Raw genomic sequence first — 14,526 nt, 5'->3', positions numbered from 1 at the left:
GAAGATGTGCACTGGGCTCCAAGAAGACCCGTGAGGAACTGGTTGAAGGGTCACCCCAAAGGGCCCAATGACAAGAGCAGTGTCGACAGGAGGGGATCGGGCTCGTCCACCCAGCTTTCCTTTCAGGAGTCCAGCAGCAGCCAGTACACAGATGCACACAAGGCTTCCCATCAAACCTTCCCTCCATGGGAATGAACACGGCTGACGAGGGGGGAAATGCACACAGTGACGACGCCTCCAGAACCAGACTGCGATCAGCAGGGGTCGTCCAAGAGCAAAGAGATTTAGAAATTTCAGGTTTTTCCTTGGACCCCTTTTCTGTGCCTGCCTGCCTACAGTCCCAACCCCCTCCCCACTCCCCCGCCCCCTGATATATAAAACACCTGAATTTTGCACTCAAGGTAGATTTAAGAATTAGTTCTCCCATCTTCTTGTAGTAGGCCTTCCTGAGCAATAAACATTTCCTTACTCAAAAAAAATAAATAAATAACAAGAACATGTTCTGGGATAAAGATCTGGATCTACTAGAAACTGGGATTAAACATAAGGGCCTGGGCTTGGGTCTAACAAGAAATTACACCCCAGATGGGGCAAGACGTGGCTGAGCTGCAGCATGAGAAGGAAGAGTTTAGAATTTTTATTAAAAGCATGACTCATCAGCAATAGGGATGGAACCACCGAAGTCACGGCCTGGGGCAAAAAGGCCCAGGTGAGAGGTGGCTCTGTGGCCAGGCAGACCTGGGCGAGAGGCCCTCCTTGGGCAGGGCCTGCAGCAGGTGCTTCCTGCGGGAAACTGCACGACCAGCACCTGACAAGGGACTGGAGGACCCACCTCCTGGGATGAAGGGTGTGGAAGCCTGGCCCATGGTCGCCTGTGGAGCCCTGCTCACCAGGTGCTGCTCGGACCGCACCTGGAGGACAGCCTGCAGCTGGAGCCCACCTCTCGAAGGGTCTATTAAATCCCCGAGCCCATGATCGCTCCCCTTCCCTCTCGGGAACGTGCCAGCACCTCCATCTACAAGGTAGGGCTAAGGCAGGTTCTTAAGAGGCCTTGCCCATTGGCCAGGTTGGAAATCTGATCCAGGCTGGGGGCCAACTCTTAAGCCTGTCTCATAAGAGATTCAAGTTGATCTCAGGGCTGTGGGCAGCCACGCTGGACTGGCCATGTGCATCTCGGAGGAGAGGATACAGAGACCCGGACAGGCATGGGGCCAGGGGAGGAAGGGGAGTCCTGTGTCCTCTGCTGCCCTCCCAGGCAAGGGCCAGCCCTTCCTTCCTCAGCCTGGCTGTACCCATGACCCTCCCAGGAAAACTCCCTTCCTCTTGTGCAGCAAGTAGCTCTGACAGGTTTCTGTTCTTTGCAACCAGAATCCTGACTAACGCAAATGTCAGAAAGTAGGGATGTGTTTGGGGAAGGGTCGTGGAAGATGAAGAAAGACAAAGTGTCACAGAATGGATTTAGGAAGCTTAGACTAAAGGATGAAGCCGACAACCAGCCCGTATGCCGGTGCTGTCCAAAGGCGGGAAAGGCCATTCCAGGAGAGAACGTGGCTCCTCCTAGCGGGGGTCACTCAGCTCCACTCACCCCTTGTGCCCCCACACTCCCCTCTGCTCTGGCTGCCCTAGGGAAACAGCGTCCATATGAGAACAGTCGGATGCACACTGTGCCTTAGGTTTTAATATTTAACCTTGTCCTGTCTCTCCTTGTTTGCTGTTGCCCTCAAGGCCACCCTCTCGGTAACTTTTGTACCTTTCTTTAGAACACTCCATATCCTCAGAGCTGCCATTACCAAACCATGAAGTGGGGTGACACTTTCTGCAGCCTCCCCAGACAAGCCTCTCTGGGAATTTTCCAGCCCTAGTTCCCAGAGTTCTGAGTCACATTTTCCAACGGAGGGAGGAAGGCTTCCCGCACAGCCCGTCCTGCCTGCCACCCGAGCTCTACTGCTCCAGAAGGCCCGCCACACCTGCCTTTCCCTTGCTCAGAGCTGCAGGGGACGCCCACGCCTCCCCACAGCAGCCATCCTGACTGCTCACAAATGAAATGGAGCTCCCGGACATGGGTGGATGCCTCTGAGCTGCTGGGAACAGGCACAGTGCCCCTCATCTCTGTCCTCAGCTCAGCATCTGGCACAGGACTCAGTAAGTGTCCGAGCAGAAGCTCAAGCTGTGGCGGACCGTCCAGGAAGAGCTTGAGGAACGGTTGCTATGTGAACAAAACGTGTTGACCAGCAGTCAAGGTGGAAGGCAGACTGATAACCATTCTACCACTAACCCGAACCTTACAGCGAAGCTTAGGTCAGTGGCCACCATGTTGGGGAAGCCAGAGCCACTGTGCCCATCCCAGGAAAGCTGTTGGCTTGTTCAGTGGCCACTGGAAGGAATCCCATAGGAACAAGATGGGAACTCAAGGTTCTCACTCCTAGAAAACCTGCTCCCCAGCCCCACAGACAGCTGACGGTGGGGGCCTCTGCTGGAGTGGGCAGCAGGCACACTGTAGGAGAGGGCTGGGGAGACCATGGTGAGCACAGCGGCCGTCACTCCATCCAGGAGTGCACTTTCCACATAGCAACTGCGACTGGGAACCAACCAGACGACCCTCAGAAGCCGAGGGCAGGCAGGGCTACCAAGGGCCGGCCCTGCTCTCCAGGAGGCACTGGAGCTTCCTCCCCCAGCCGCCTCGCACAGAGACGGGCTTTCTCCGTGAACCCACACTCCTCCCTGAGGAACCCCCACAGCCGTGGCTGTGGCCAGAGGGCTGCATTCCCTGGAGCCTAGAAATAATTCCTTCTACGCCAAACCACCTCCAGTGTGGCTGTCGCCCTAGAAAGCCGGCCTCTGCTCACACATTTCCCGCCCTGGACCGTGAGCTCTTTTCGCTGGGACGTGCCCTGTACACATCTCTGTATCTTCGGAGCTATGTGGAGTGCCTGAGGCGGGTCAGCCCCTGGTAATGTTCAATTAATGAAGGGCAGTGGTAACTTGGCCCCCTGTTCTTATAAGAACAAGTGGGTGTTTATTGGCACATTAATAGTTAAAACACCACAGTTCAGTTACTTGGTTACCTCGCTCCTCCAACTAAAACTGAGTGCCATGTTTTGCTTCACTAGCTTCCAGCACACTCCCTGCAGCCTAGTAGGTGTCCACCAGCTTCATTAAATGAATGAATGAAACACATGGGACAACGATGTCGGGCTCCAAGGTGGGAAGCGTAGGCCCCAGCACCACCTTTGCCCACAAGCAGTCGTCACTGACGAAACCAGAAACGTACCAGGCAGTGCTGGCTGGGCTGGGCACAGCTGGCCAGGTGGAGCCGCTGTCAGAAGCCGGGCCTGGGGCAGGGAGAGGAGAGCCTCGGTGGTGTGCTGGAGGGGCCCATCTCGAGTGGGGAGCTGGGGCCTGGCCGTCTCCTGCACACAGCACAGCCTCCGCTCAGGTCAGTCCGTCTCAGCAAGCACTGACTGAGGGGCACCTACTATGTCACAGACCCCAGAGGCTCAGAGAGAAGGGCCATGGGCTCATGCAGTGATCCCAAGTCCCAATGCTACTGCCTCCTTTTATTATGTATTTCCTCAGGGACCCCATTTTTAAGATTTTTTTTCCACCAGGCAAACTGTATTAAGCTATAATTTTCCTGAATGAAAAGCATCCCTATCTGCCAATCACCGGTTTCTGACCAGCACGAGCTAATAGCCATTGTGACCACTGACTTCCTAGGGTTCCAGCCCAAAGCGCTTATGATGGGCAAGCGTATGGTTGCCGTTAGGGCCATCACACTGATCCTAACAGAGACAGATCCACCAGGAAGACAGCTGAAATCACACCTAATCTAGACCAGCCTGGTCTGTGCAAAGAAACTAAACCCTAAAGACATTCAACACCTTGTCCATGCAGTTAGTCCGAAGAGGTGAGGCCCAGCAGGTGCAGGGAGGCACTAAAATGTGAGGTGGTGTTTGGTAAAAGGATCCCTCTGGCTGTCGCTGCTGCGGCTCCCTTGGCCCCAGTGCAGAGCCAAGGCTGAGGGTGGACTTACCCACCATCTCCCCCCACTTTCCCCACGGCCTCAGCTCGGTGCTCTCCACCCAGCCCTCAGGCCCCAAGCCCTGAACCCACTGCTGGCCACCAGCCCAAACCCTGCTGCACTGACATACCTGCTGCCGCTCCACCGGGGTCAGCGTGGGCGAGATGCCCGCCGGCCTGCTGGCGTCCATGCTGTTCTTGGTCAGTGCAAGGGGCTGCTCCATGCTGAGGCTAGGGAGGGACGTGTACAGGTGGTTGCCGTGCAGGCTCACGGCGGGGGCCACGGCCCGCTCGATGGGGCTGCGGCTCCGCTCCCGGGGGTCTTTCCGGCAGTCTCCGTTGGCAGTCTTGTTCCTGAGGAAGAGGAATCACTCAGATGGCAATGCCTGCATCTTGTGAATGGCCACGTGCCAAACAGTTCACACAGATTATTTCATTTACTTCTTCACCTTGCTGTGGACAAGTATCGTATCATCATCACCCCCATTTTCTGAGGCTCAGGTCAAACAGCTCACCGACCAGGACGCTAACCTGGGTCGGGGTGACTGCAATGCCCCTCGGTGCCCAGAGCCTGCTCAGCAGCCTGTCCACGCAGGCCATGTGCCTACCGAGCCTTTCTACAAACACTCCACTTTCCCAGAGTCTAACGAACTATCCTGGGTGCTCGGAGCCATTTATAAGGATGACGACCACAATGGTAACTCAGGAACCAAATGCCTCTGTGTGCCCGGTCCTGCCCCACAGGCGCTATTAGCTCACTTGACCTGAACAGCACTGAGGGGAAGATGCCGTTACTACCCCCTTCCCAGACGGCAGAACAAGACTCAGAGCAGCCACGTCGCTGGGCGAAGGATGCTGGCCGAGAAGCAGTGGCGTCTGCTCTGGCTCATGGTGTGCACACCTACAGGCTTGTCTGAGAGTGGAGAGCCTGCACACAGCTAAAACCGGAATTCACCAGCAAGCGCATCACATTCGGAAAGTCCACCGACTGGTGCTCAGAGGCCTCAGCGGCATGCTGAGCGCGTGGCAGGTGCTGTGTGGAACGTGGACAGGATGGTAAACACCCCCTCCCCCGCAATCTGATGGATCTAGTCTAAGGCAACATCATCTGTTGCAGCTGTTAGAAAATGACACAGCCCAGGTAATGAATGGTAAGGCAGGGCCGACAGAGACCACAAACGCTGTTCCCGTCTCGGCCCAGGTCCCTCCTTCTGTTTGTTCCAGGGGAGTCTCTGCCCCTTCAACCCACCATGTTCTCCTGCTGGCAGAGCAATCTTTTCTTCATGGTAAATGAGCACGTCTTTTAACCAAGAATGTGGTGGATAATGACTTCAGTGACTTTAAGAAATGCAAATTGTTCTCAGCGCTTGAAAGTCGTCATCCTCTTGCCTCAGCAGAGGAGAGGGGAAGAGAGGGGTGTGGGGGGACATAGCGATCTGGTTGCCCACTGTACCCAGGATGTGTCCCGACTGGGAATCAAACCCGAGACCTTCCAGTGCACGGGACTACGCTCCAACCAACTGAGCCACACCATGTGGTCAGGCACAGACAACCGACTTTATAGCACGGAAGCCTGGGCTCGCACACTCAGGACCCAAAGGAGGAAGCAGCACAGCCCACTGCCGCCGCAACTGGCCGAATGTGATCAAATGATTTAGTATTTTATACACACACACGGGGAAGAGGGGGGAAGAGGCAGGCATGCTGTTTTGTTTATTTTTTATTTTTTTAGAGAGATAGGAAGGGAGAAGGATAGAAGAGATAGAAGCATCGATGAGAGAGAGAGAAACATTGATCAGCTATCTTTTGCATGAGCCCACAACCTGGGCAAGTGCCCTGACCAGGAATCGAACCTTGATCTCTCAGTTCCTGGGTCAATGCTCAACCATTGAGCCACACCGGCCAGGCCAGGCATGCTGTTTTAAACTTCAGAGTCACATGCATCCTTTATCCAGTTTTCCCAATGGTGACATCTGGTAAAACTACAGTATGATACAACCACGCTCCTGACACTGAGACAATCCGCCAAACCTTACTCAGATTTCCTGTTTTATTTGTATTCATTTCAGTGCTCTTTTTATAAACAGATCCGACCGAACATATCAAGCCCTTAGTTGCACGTCAGTGGCCTCCTAGGCCTGTCCCACTCTGGTCCTGACCACGTTTCCATCCTCGCCTGGGTTTCATGCCTGCAAGCTCATGCTCAGTGGTTACAACAGTCTGCTTGCCATGCCTCTGACTGTATATATGCTCATGCTCAGTGGTTACAACAGTCTGCTTGCCATGCCTGACTGTATATATGCCCCCTCCCCCTCCCCCGACACACACACACACACACACACACGTGCATGTGCGCACACAGCCAAATGTGTCTGCAGCCTTCGTGCTATGCCCTGGATTCCAAAATGCCCCATGCAAACCTTTAAGAGAGCCCCCAGCACACCATCAATGATTTCTTCACCCTGCACACACTTCTTAAATGATATGACTGTCTAAGCACTAGGCTGTATACCTAAAAACTAGTATAAGAGAGTATTAAATGTCAACTGTAGTTGAAACTAAAATTTAAAAGTTTCCTTCTAAGTTTGGATAAAATAAAATTGTGTGTTTCACAAGATATGTAAATTGCTTCCCTGACACAATCTTCTCTCCCGTCCCCGAGCCCAAAAACGTAGTTTCTGAAGGCCATTCAATGAATGAGGCAAACTCAGGGGACAGGTTAATGGGCTTCTCAGAATCATCCTGTCTGATTCAGACTCCAGTATATGCAACCGGCGGTAACTGAGCTCCTGTTCTGTGACAGTTACAGAAAGCAAGACGGCACTACCGCCTGGGGGTACAGGTGAGGGGGTGCGTGCCAGGGAGGCGGGCAGGAGGCTGGAGAGTCACTGGATGAAGAGGCCCAGGGTCAGTAACCACGTCCACGGGAAAGGGATGCCCGAAGGCAGCAGTGAGGTGTCGCAGGGCACACAGCCGAAGGGGTCAGTGCCACACCCGCAGCTGCCACCTGTGCTCTGCGCCCACTCCGCGAGGGGGGGGCGGCGGGAGAAGGGACGTTGGGGGACGAAAACCAGAAACACGGTCAACCAAAAGCATGACGCTGTGGGGCATCACAGAGCAGACGGCGCTGCGAAACACAGAAAGAAAACGTCTGAAGAACTCGCTGGTTAATTTTAGTAAAATTATACATTACTCACATTTCCAGCTCATTTTCCTAGTTCCTGGAGCTTAAAGACAGACATTGTTTTCCATGCCCCCCTCCCATCCCCCCGAGTGAATCATACCCGGGCTCCGCTGCTTCCCAGAGCATCATGTGCTCCCACGGCCAACAGACCCAAACCACACGCTTCCTGCCTGGGGGACCGAGTGGCCTCCGGGAAAACACGGCTGCAGCCCAGGGCCTGAAGGGCTCACGGTGGCTGGACACCCAGCACCACGGTGTCACTGCGGCTCCAGGGCACCCTGGCCCCTTCCTGGGACCTCACACCCATCTGGGAGGCCATCTCCACTGCCAACAGTTTTAGGAGAGAAAATGGGAAGGGAGAAAATGGGAAGGGAGGGGGGCCAAGTAAAAAGGTGGGAAGAAAGAAAACCCCACTGCCCTTCCCTCCATGACAGAGTGCTCCAGGGAATGCAGCCACAGGCTACCGCTCGGAGCTAGGGCACCCTGGCCCCTTCCTGGGACCTCACACCCATCTGGGAGGCCATCTCCACTGCCAACAGTTTTAGGAGAGAAAATGGGAAGGGGGGGCGGGGGCAAAGTAAAAAGGTGGGAAGAAAGAAAACCCCACTGCCCTTCCCTCCATGACAGAGTGCTCCAGGGAATGCAGCCACAGGCTACCGCTCGGAGCTGAGGAAGCAGACGTGTCTACAGTGTCTGGGGAAAGTCAGCCAGGGCCCACGCGTGAAGCTGAAAGGCTCCACCACATGAAGTTTGCTGCACCCACTGGACCCTCATGAGGATGAGATTCCCACCCTTACACTCCGGAGCTCTGGGTCTAAAGGAAACCCACGGGAAGGTATTACAGCGTCAACATGCTCGGGCCTTAGTGGACTCCATTAACTATGGACGGCTATTAGCCAAACCAACGTGAATCTGAATTTGTCCGACAGGGGAGGGTATGCATAGGAGAGGTTTTACTTAGTGCTTTCAAGGAAATATTCTGGGATCCCGTGGGTCTCATGCGGCAGGCACCTGGCAGTCTCAGGACGAAGCAGGGGCCAGTCCAGCCCCACACCAGTCCCCGGATGCGCAGAACACCCATGAGATGACAGTGGTCCTGCCCGACCCCAGACCACGCCTGGCAGCGATGAACGAAGGTCTGGGAGCAGGGGCCCTGGGCGGTCACAGCCATGACAGTCCTCCCTCCAACCCACCCAGGCCCCCTTCCTCCCCCCACGGCATTCCCTGCACAGCATCTACCTGTTGGGAACCTCAGGAGAGTCACAAACCTTCAGTCCAACACTGATAATATCAAAGTTCTTAAAGCACCTTTAATTTTTAGGAAGTCCCTCAGAGAATATACTTAATGCCACTGAAGTGTGGCTGAAAATGGCTAACATGTCATACTTTACCACAATTTAAAATAGTAACAATTTTTAAAATCTCTATGTATGAAAGGCTAATATGCAAAGTGTCCCCTTAGGAGTTCGACCAGGAGACCACGAGTTAGATCGCTCGCTATGACGTGCGCTGACCACTAAGGGGCGGCGCGGAACGAAGGAAGGCCCCGGCCTGCAGCTGGAAGGGCCAGGCCTAGGGACCGGAACGAAGGAAGGCCCCGGCCTGCAGCTGGAAGGGCCCGATCGGCCCTGAGCGCCGGCCAGGCCTAGGGACTCTACCTGAGCACGAGTGCACCGGGCCTCTAGTTAAAAATAAAAAGCATCCCCATGGCCACTACGTAGAGAGTCCTCAGGTTCATGATGTGCATCAGGTGGGTGCCCTGCCCAGGTTTACAGAAAAGAGGACCAAGGTGCAGAAAATGAACACTTAGCCTCAGATCCAGATGGAGGCAGGATGTCACCTGCCATTCAGCCGTTCTCACCTCAGGCCCTACGACAGCTCTGAATCACCCCCAAGCTTCCGGGAGGCCTTCCTGACCCCCCAGACTGCAGGGATAGTTAACGGTGAGGACCCTGGATGTGTCTGTGAAGGCACCAGCCCCCAAGGCACACCCCCAGTGAGCTGTGTCGCCTTACTGTCTTCATCAGCCAGCTCCGTGGAGCTGTCCCCAGGGGCAGTCCAGCCGCCCCAGCTGGACCAGACACCCTGGAGGCCCAGGTCTGCAAGCTCTGTCCCTCCCCAGTGCCGGGCACAAAACTGAGCACACAGCTGGGGTCTTCACAACTATTCCTTGAATATGTGAATTACTGAAGTACAGGTACTATGCTGAGCCCAGTTAACAGCCTCTGTGGTGAATGAAAAGGGAATTGAGGACATTTCAGAGGAAATTCCCAGCTGGAAAGACTTCTTTTTCTGAAAAAGCAGTGTTCAGGGAACAGTTAAGCATTGGGCATCAGTGGTAGTGAGCTGTTTCCCCCGCCCCCCTTAACTACCTTCTCCAGCTTTTGTTTTCCTCCGCCCACTTCTCGGTGTCCCCCAGCTTGTCCAACCTTCATACTCATGGGATGCACACATCACCCCCTTCCTTCTCCTTGTGAGCAGGACACTTCACTGCTGCTTGGCCAACCCAGAAGGTTCTTGGTTTGTCTCCAAGGCACCCTGGCCCAGTCTCATCCCTGCTCAGTACCCACTCGCGGGGGGGGGGGGGGGGGGGGGGGGGGGCAGCCCTGAGCACAGATGCCGACTGCATGTGGAGGTGCTGGGAAATGGCAGGCTGCGTGTCACGGGCAGGAGGCAGTTGGGAAGCACTTGCATCCATGTGTCCCAAAGACACAGAGCCACCCAGGGTCAGCAGTGAAAAGGGGAAGAGACTGCCTTTCCTTAAGGGCAGAGAAAGACGGTGTTGGGTAAGACAACTATCATGGCTTAATCTCAAATAATCCAGAAAACAGTCACACCTCACACCCTGCCACCAGCAAAGGCTCAGGGGAACCCAACCTGAGTGTGAAGGCCACGGCCACTGGCAAACACTGTTGCCACAGCTATCCCCCCACATCAGATGCCCCCCATTAACGCCCAGCAAAGGCAGCACCCCTTCCTGCTAACTCAGATTTCAAAAAAATCAGCCACATGGAACTAAGCAACACCTCATTTGCTCAAACACGTGACATGACCTGCAGTCCTGGTGAGAAAAGCATATACCACTGCAATATTGCCCTCAGAAAGCAGTGTCCAAAAGAAGAATGCAGAACACGTATCTTCACCCCCATTTCATAGATGAGTAAACTGAGGTTCCGAGAGGTTGAGTAACTTATCTGAAGTAAAAGGATTCTAATTTATGTGACTGATTCCAAAGCCTTTCTTTTGCTCCTTCCCCTCTCAAGAGAGAAGTTGAGAAAACTACAAAGACCTATGTACCTACCACCCAGAGCTGAGAAGTGAAACCGCACTATCCTGTCTGCTTCAGACCTTCTCTTTCCTCCTAAAGGAAAGACCGGCTGTGATCAAAGCAGAACAGGGCGGAGACAGCCACTGCCCCTTCTCCCTCCCCTCACCCCCAGGTGCACCTGCTGTCCAGTATTTGGGGATATTCTTCCTCTATGTAAATATATCTATAAATAACACGTAGCACATTTTAAACCCACGGTATCACACTGTATGTATTGCTTTACAACCATGCTTCCCCCCCCTCACCTGGTGTTGGGGCCCTGCCCATGATCTGACTAGAGATCTAGTTTGTCCATCCTACTTTGCTGCTGTACAGTATTCCTTCATATGAGCACCCCACAATTTATTTACACCCCCCCCCAGTGAGATATTTGGACAGTCTCTGGGTCCTCCTCACTGTACATAGCTCCATGTTTATATCCCTGTGCCCGTCTCCTGTGCCTGCTGCAAGGTTTCTGAATGCCTCTTGGGTAGTTACCCAGAAGTTACCAGCATGGCTGAGGATCTGTTCACACATGTGTCCGCCATTCTACTTTCTTCTCTGAATTACCTTTAACTTGTTATGGGTTGAACTATGTCCCCCCAAAGATGTTGAAGTCCTAACTTCCTGCCTGCAAATGGGATCTTATTGGTAAACAGAGTCACTGCAGATAATCAGGTGAAGATGAGGTCATTCGGGTAGACCCTCCTCCAATAGGATCGGTGTCCTTATGAAGAGCAGACGTTTGGACAGAGGGACAGGCATGTGCAGAGGAAAGAGGATGTGAGGACTCGGGGAGGATGCTATCGTTAAGCCAAGGAAGGCCTGAGGCCACCAGAAGGCGAGGCCAGAGCAGAGCCTTCCCTCAGCCCCCAGAGGGAACCAACCTGCTGACACCCTGATCCAGGCCCCAGCCCCCGAGCTGAGAGACAACACCTTCCTGTTTAAACCACTCACACTGTGGTGCCTGGTCATGGGAGCCCTAGAAAACTAAACAATTTCCACGGCCTTTTTTTTTTTTTTAAACCCCATTGCTGTATACATTGTTGGATATTGTCCACACCCATATTTTTTCTACCGTATTTGTATTAATCCTGCCGCACTCCCCCAAACTGTTTCAAGTTTCTTCTGGACATTTTTCAACAAGGTCCCTAAGACCCACTGGCCCTCAGGGGTGCAAGCCTGCCATGGTGAGGCACAGTTACACACCCAGGGAAGACAACAGGAGTCGAGACCAGTGTGTGAGGCCTGGCCTGCCAATCAGACGCTGGAAGCCAGGAAAAGGCATCCCACCGCTCCCTACACACAAGAAGGAAGCAGCTTGTCGGCCAAGTTATCCTCCAAAACCTTTGACTCAAGAACATTTTGGATGCATGAGTGAATGAATGAATGAATGAATGGGCAGATTTTTTATTATTATTCCTGCAGCCGTGGGCCCATTGATAACAAACACCCGAGACCACAGCCCAACTGTGAGTACTGACCACCGCATTCATTCAGTGCTTGGGCCAAACCTCGGAAGTGCCCGCCACCATTCCCGTGGTGCATGGAGGGAAAGGGACCCAGACACTCGGCCCACAGTCACGTGGCTGGTAGGTGATGGGGTTGGGGCCTCAAATCATGCCAGCCCTTCCTCTTCTGCCGAAATTGCCTGCAATGGTTTCAGAAGCAGCACATTTCTGCGGGGCTGGAGGGCGAATCGACAAGACAGGACAGTAAGAGGAATCGCATGGGTTATGTGGCCTCTTCTCTGTAACTGAGTCAAGGGTTTCCAATGAACGCGCTCTCCAGAGTGAGTGGCCCTGACGTAGCATAGTCCACGCAGCCTCCAGCCTTGAGAAACCTCACCTCCCTCGTCCGTCCTGCAGTTCGGCCCTAACCAGCGTGCTGTGTGATGTGCTGAAGGAGCTCCAGGGGGAGGGGTCTCCGCTTTCCTCCAGCGCGATCACCGCGCGGATGTGCTCGAGGAACCCGGGGCGCCCAGGAGCCCCGGCCCGCCATCGGGAGCCACAGGTGGGCACTCAGGCAAAGCTCTAGGTAACCCAAACGTGAGCCTGGGAGATAGGGCGCTGTGACACGATTTTAGTTAGCAACTCGCCTGAAACAACATATCCTTTCCCGTCTCGGAGCCTCGGGGTCCTTACCACCTGCACTATTTGCCTTGTGAAGCGGCGGCTGCCGGAACAGGCCTCCGCGGGCGGCTCCTTTCTGTGCCGGTTTCCTCCCTTGGTTACCGAGGGTCATTCCTGGAGTAACTGCCTGCCATCTGCTGGGATCCCTTACCTCCCCCTTCCCCTCACCGTGGGCCTAAAGGCCAGGCAACCGGGGCTGCTGGGAGGATGTGTAAAGGGAGAGTCCCCAGGGCCGCGTGAGTGCAGTGCCCGCATCCCGGCATCCAGACATGGTATTTCCTCGGGAGAGCAGGGCTTCCCGCCGGCCGCCTAGCCAGGAGCAAGACCCGCCCGCAGTGTCAGCCTCAGAGCAGAGCAGAGCTCCTACACGCTGCGGGGAGACTCACATTTCTGCATTGCTCAACTCTAAGTAAAAAAAAAAAAATTTGTCTAACCAGTTTTCTTTGACTACAACTGTCTGCACATGTTTTCCATCATTAGCTGAGACAAGAGGAAAAAGTAAAGTCTGAGAAACGAGGTCAACCCTGAGAACAGGGTTGGAAAAGCATCCCGTCTGCCCCACGGTAGCACCTGCGACCACGAAGGCAGTGGGCTCCCCCGTGTGCACCACACACCGCACGCCCACATGCGTCCACTCAGAGTCTTCACATGAATGGAGATGTTGCTGAGACTCATCAAATACAAGTTAATTTAAAATTCCTACTGCTACTAAATGTGTGGTCATTTTTGTCACTATGTATCCTCTCAATAAGTGATGTAACAAATACAACCACCATCATACTTCGGGCATTAACGAGAGTCGCTGCACCAGAGGAGGGATGGAAACATGGCATCTTCCTTCTGTAACTCAGCTACAATGTCTGAGGTGGGCAGGGACCTTCTCTGCACAACAGACATACCAACATGGCGACACTCAGCTTGGCTATCCTTTAAGGACCACTTGATACACCTGGGATGAGGAAGGACGGAAGCGAGGGATTTGCCCAATGAGACCGCCCGCCGTCCGGAGCCAGCTTTTAAATGCAGTGTCTGCACCAGCTTTGCTGGGGTGACCAGAAGCTCAGTTCTTCCTGCTGCCCCCCATCCCCCCCCACACACGCCCTCAATCTGATTCTAAGATCCACTGGTGAAGGCTTCCTTGTGCTAGCTAAGTGTGGAGCCCGCTGCTCAGGAAGCACACGATGGAACTCACTCCCTTCCTCAATCGCCCACCAACCAGCCCGAGACTCGGAAAGAAGGGGCGTTGCTTTCCAGACAGGCCTGGAGTGAAGCAAACCAGGGAAGGGGATGCTCCCCACAGTGCACTGCCCAGACGTTTCCATAGTCAGGGTCCGCCGTGGTGCCTGGCACACAGGAACCACTTTATGTCTGAACCAACCCAAAGCACCTGGCCGAGGGGTGGCCGAGGGGTGGCCGAGGAACCACCCAGCCGTGCACCCCCCAGTCGTCATTTCCGCTGCATTCTTCTGGTTTGCTGCCGAGCCAACTTTCATAATTCCATTCCAGTGCTTTTGGCGGCTCACTCTTAGCTTTTACTCCACATTTCGCAGCAAATTGCTGGAAAACATTGTAAAACCGTCAAGGTTGGGTGCTTTGTCCTCCTCACAGGAAGAGGGTTTCCTGGTGAAATGGTGGTGAATAAAGGGGAGGGACGCGGGATTGCAGAGCCCCTCGGATGCTACACACACGGCATTTACTTCCTCCCTAAGCAATTCACTCAACTATTGAACCTTCCATAAAAGTTCTTCCTCATAATGAATGAAACCTGCTTTCCTGTAGGATTCTTGGTTCAAAGTGCAGTCCTTTGGGAAAATCTCAATGAAATCCATTTCTTCTTCCAACTACTAGCCAACTGCTTCTACGTCAGCTCTGCCAGGCCCAGA

At 54.1% G+C, this 14,526-nt stretch overlaps 1 protein-coding gene across 6 annotated transcripts in view; it reads right to left on the bottom strand.

The window, feature by feature from the left end:
- The window catches only part of VGLL4 (vestigial-like family member 4), a 147,430-nt gene that overhangs the window by 4,231 nt on the left and 128,673 nt on the right, over positions 1–14,526 (bottom strand). For all 6 annotated transcript variants that reach the window (XM_005870054.2, XM_005870053.2, XM_005870055.2 and 3 more), the window contains one exon: positions 4,152–4,374. In XM_005870054.2, the coding sequence (XP_005870116.1) occupies positions 4,152–4,374 (223 nt within the window). The remainder of the gene's footprint in view (positions 1–4,151; positions 4,375–14,526) is intronic.

The sequence above is a fragment of the Myotis brandtii genome, unplaced genomic scaffold, assembly GCF_000412655.1.
Source record: "Myotis brandtii unplaced genomic scaffold, ASM41265v1 scaffold312, whole genome shotgun sequence".
Taxonomy (NCBI): Eukaryota; Metazoa; Chordata; class Mammalia; order Chiroptera; family Vespertilionidae; genus Myotis; species Myotis brandtii.
The sequence above is the reverse complement of the archived record's forward strand: the minus strand, read 5'-3'. Positions and strand labels throughout refer to the sequence as shown.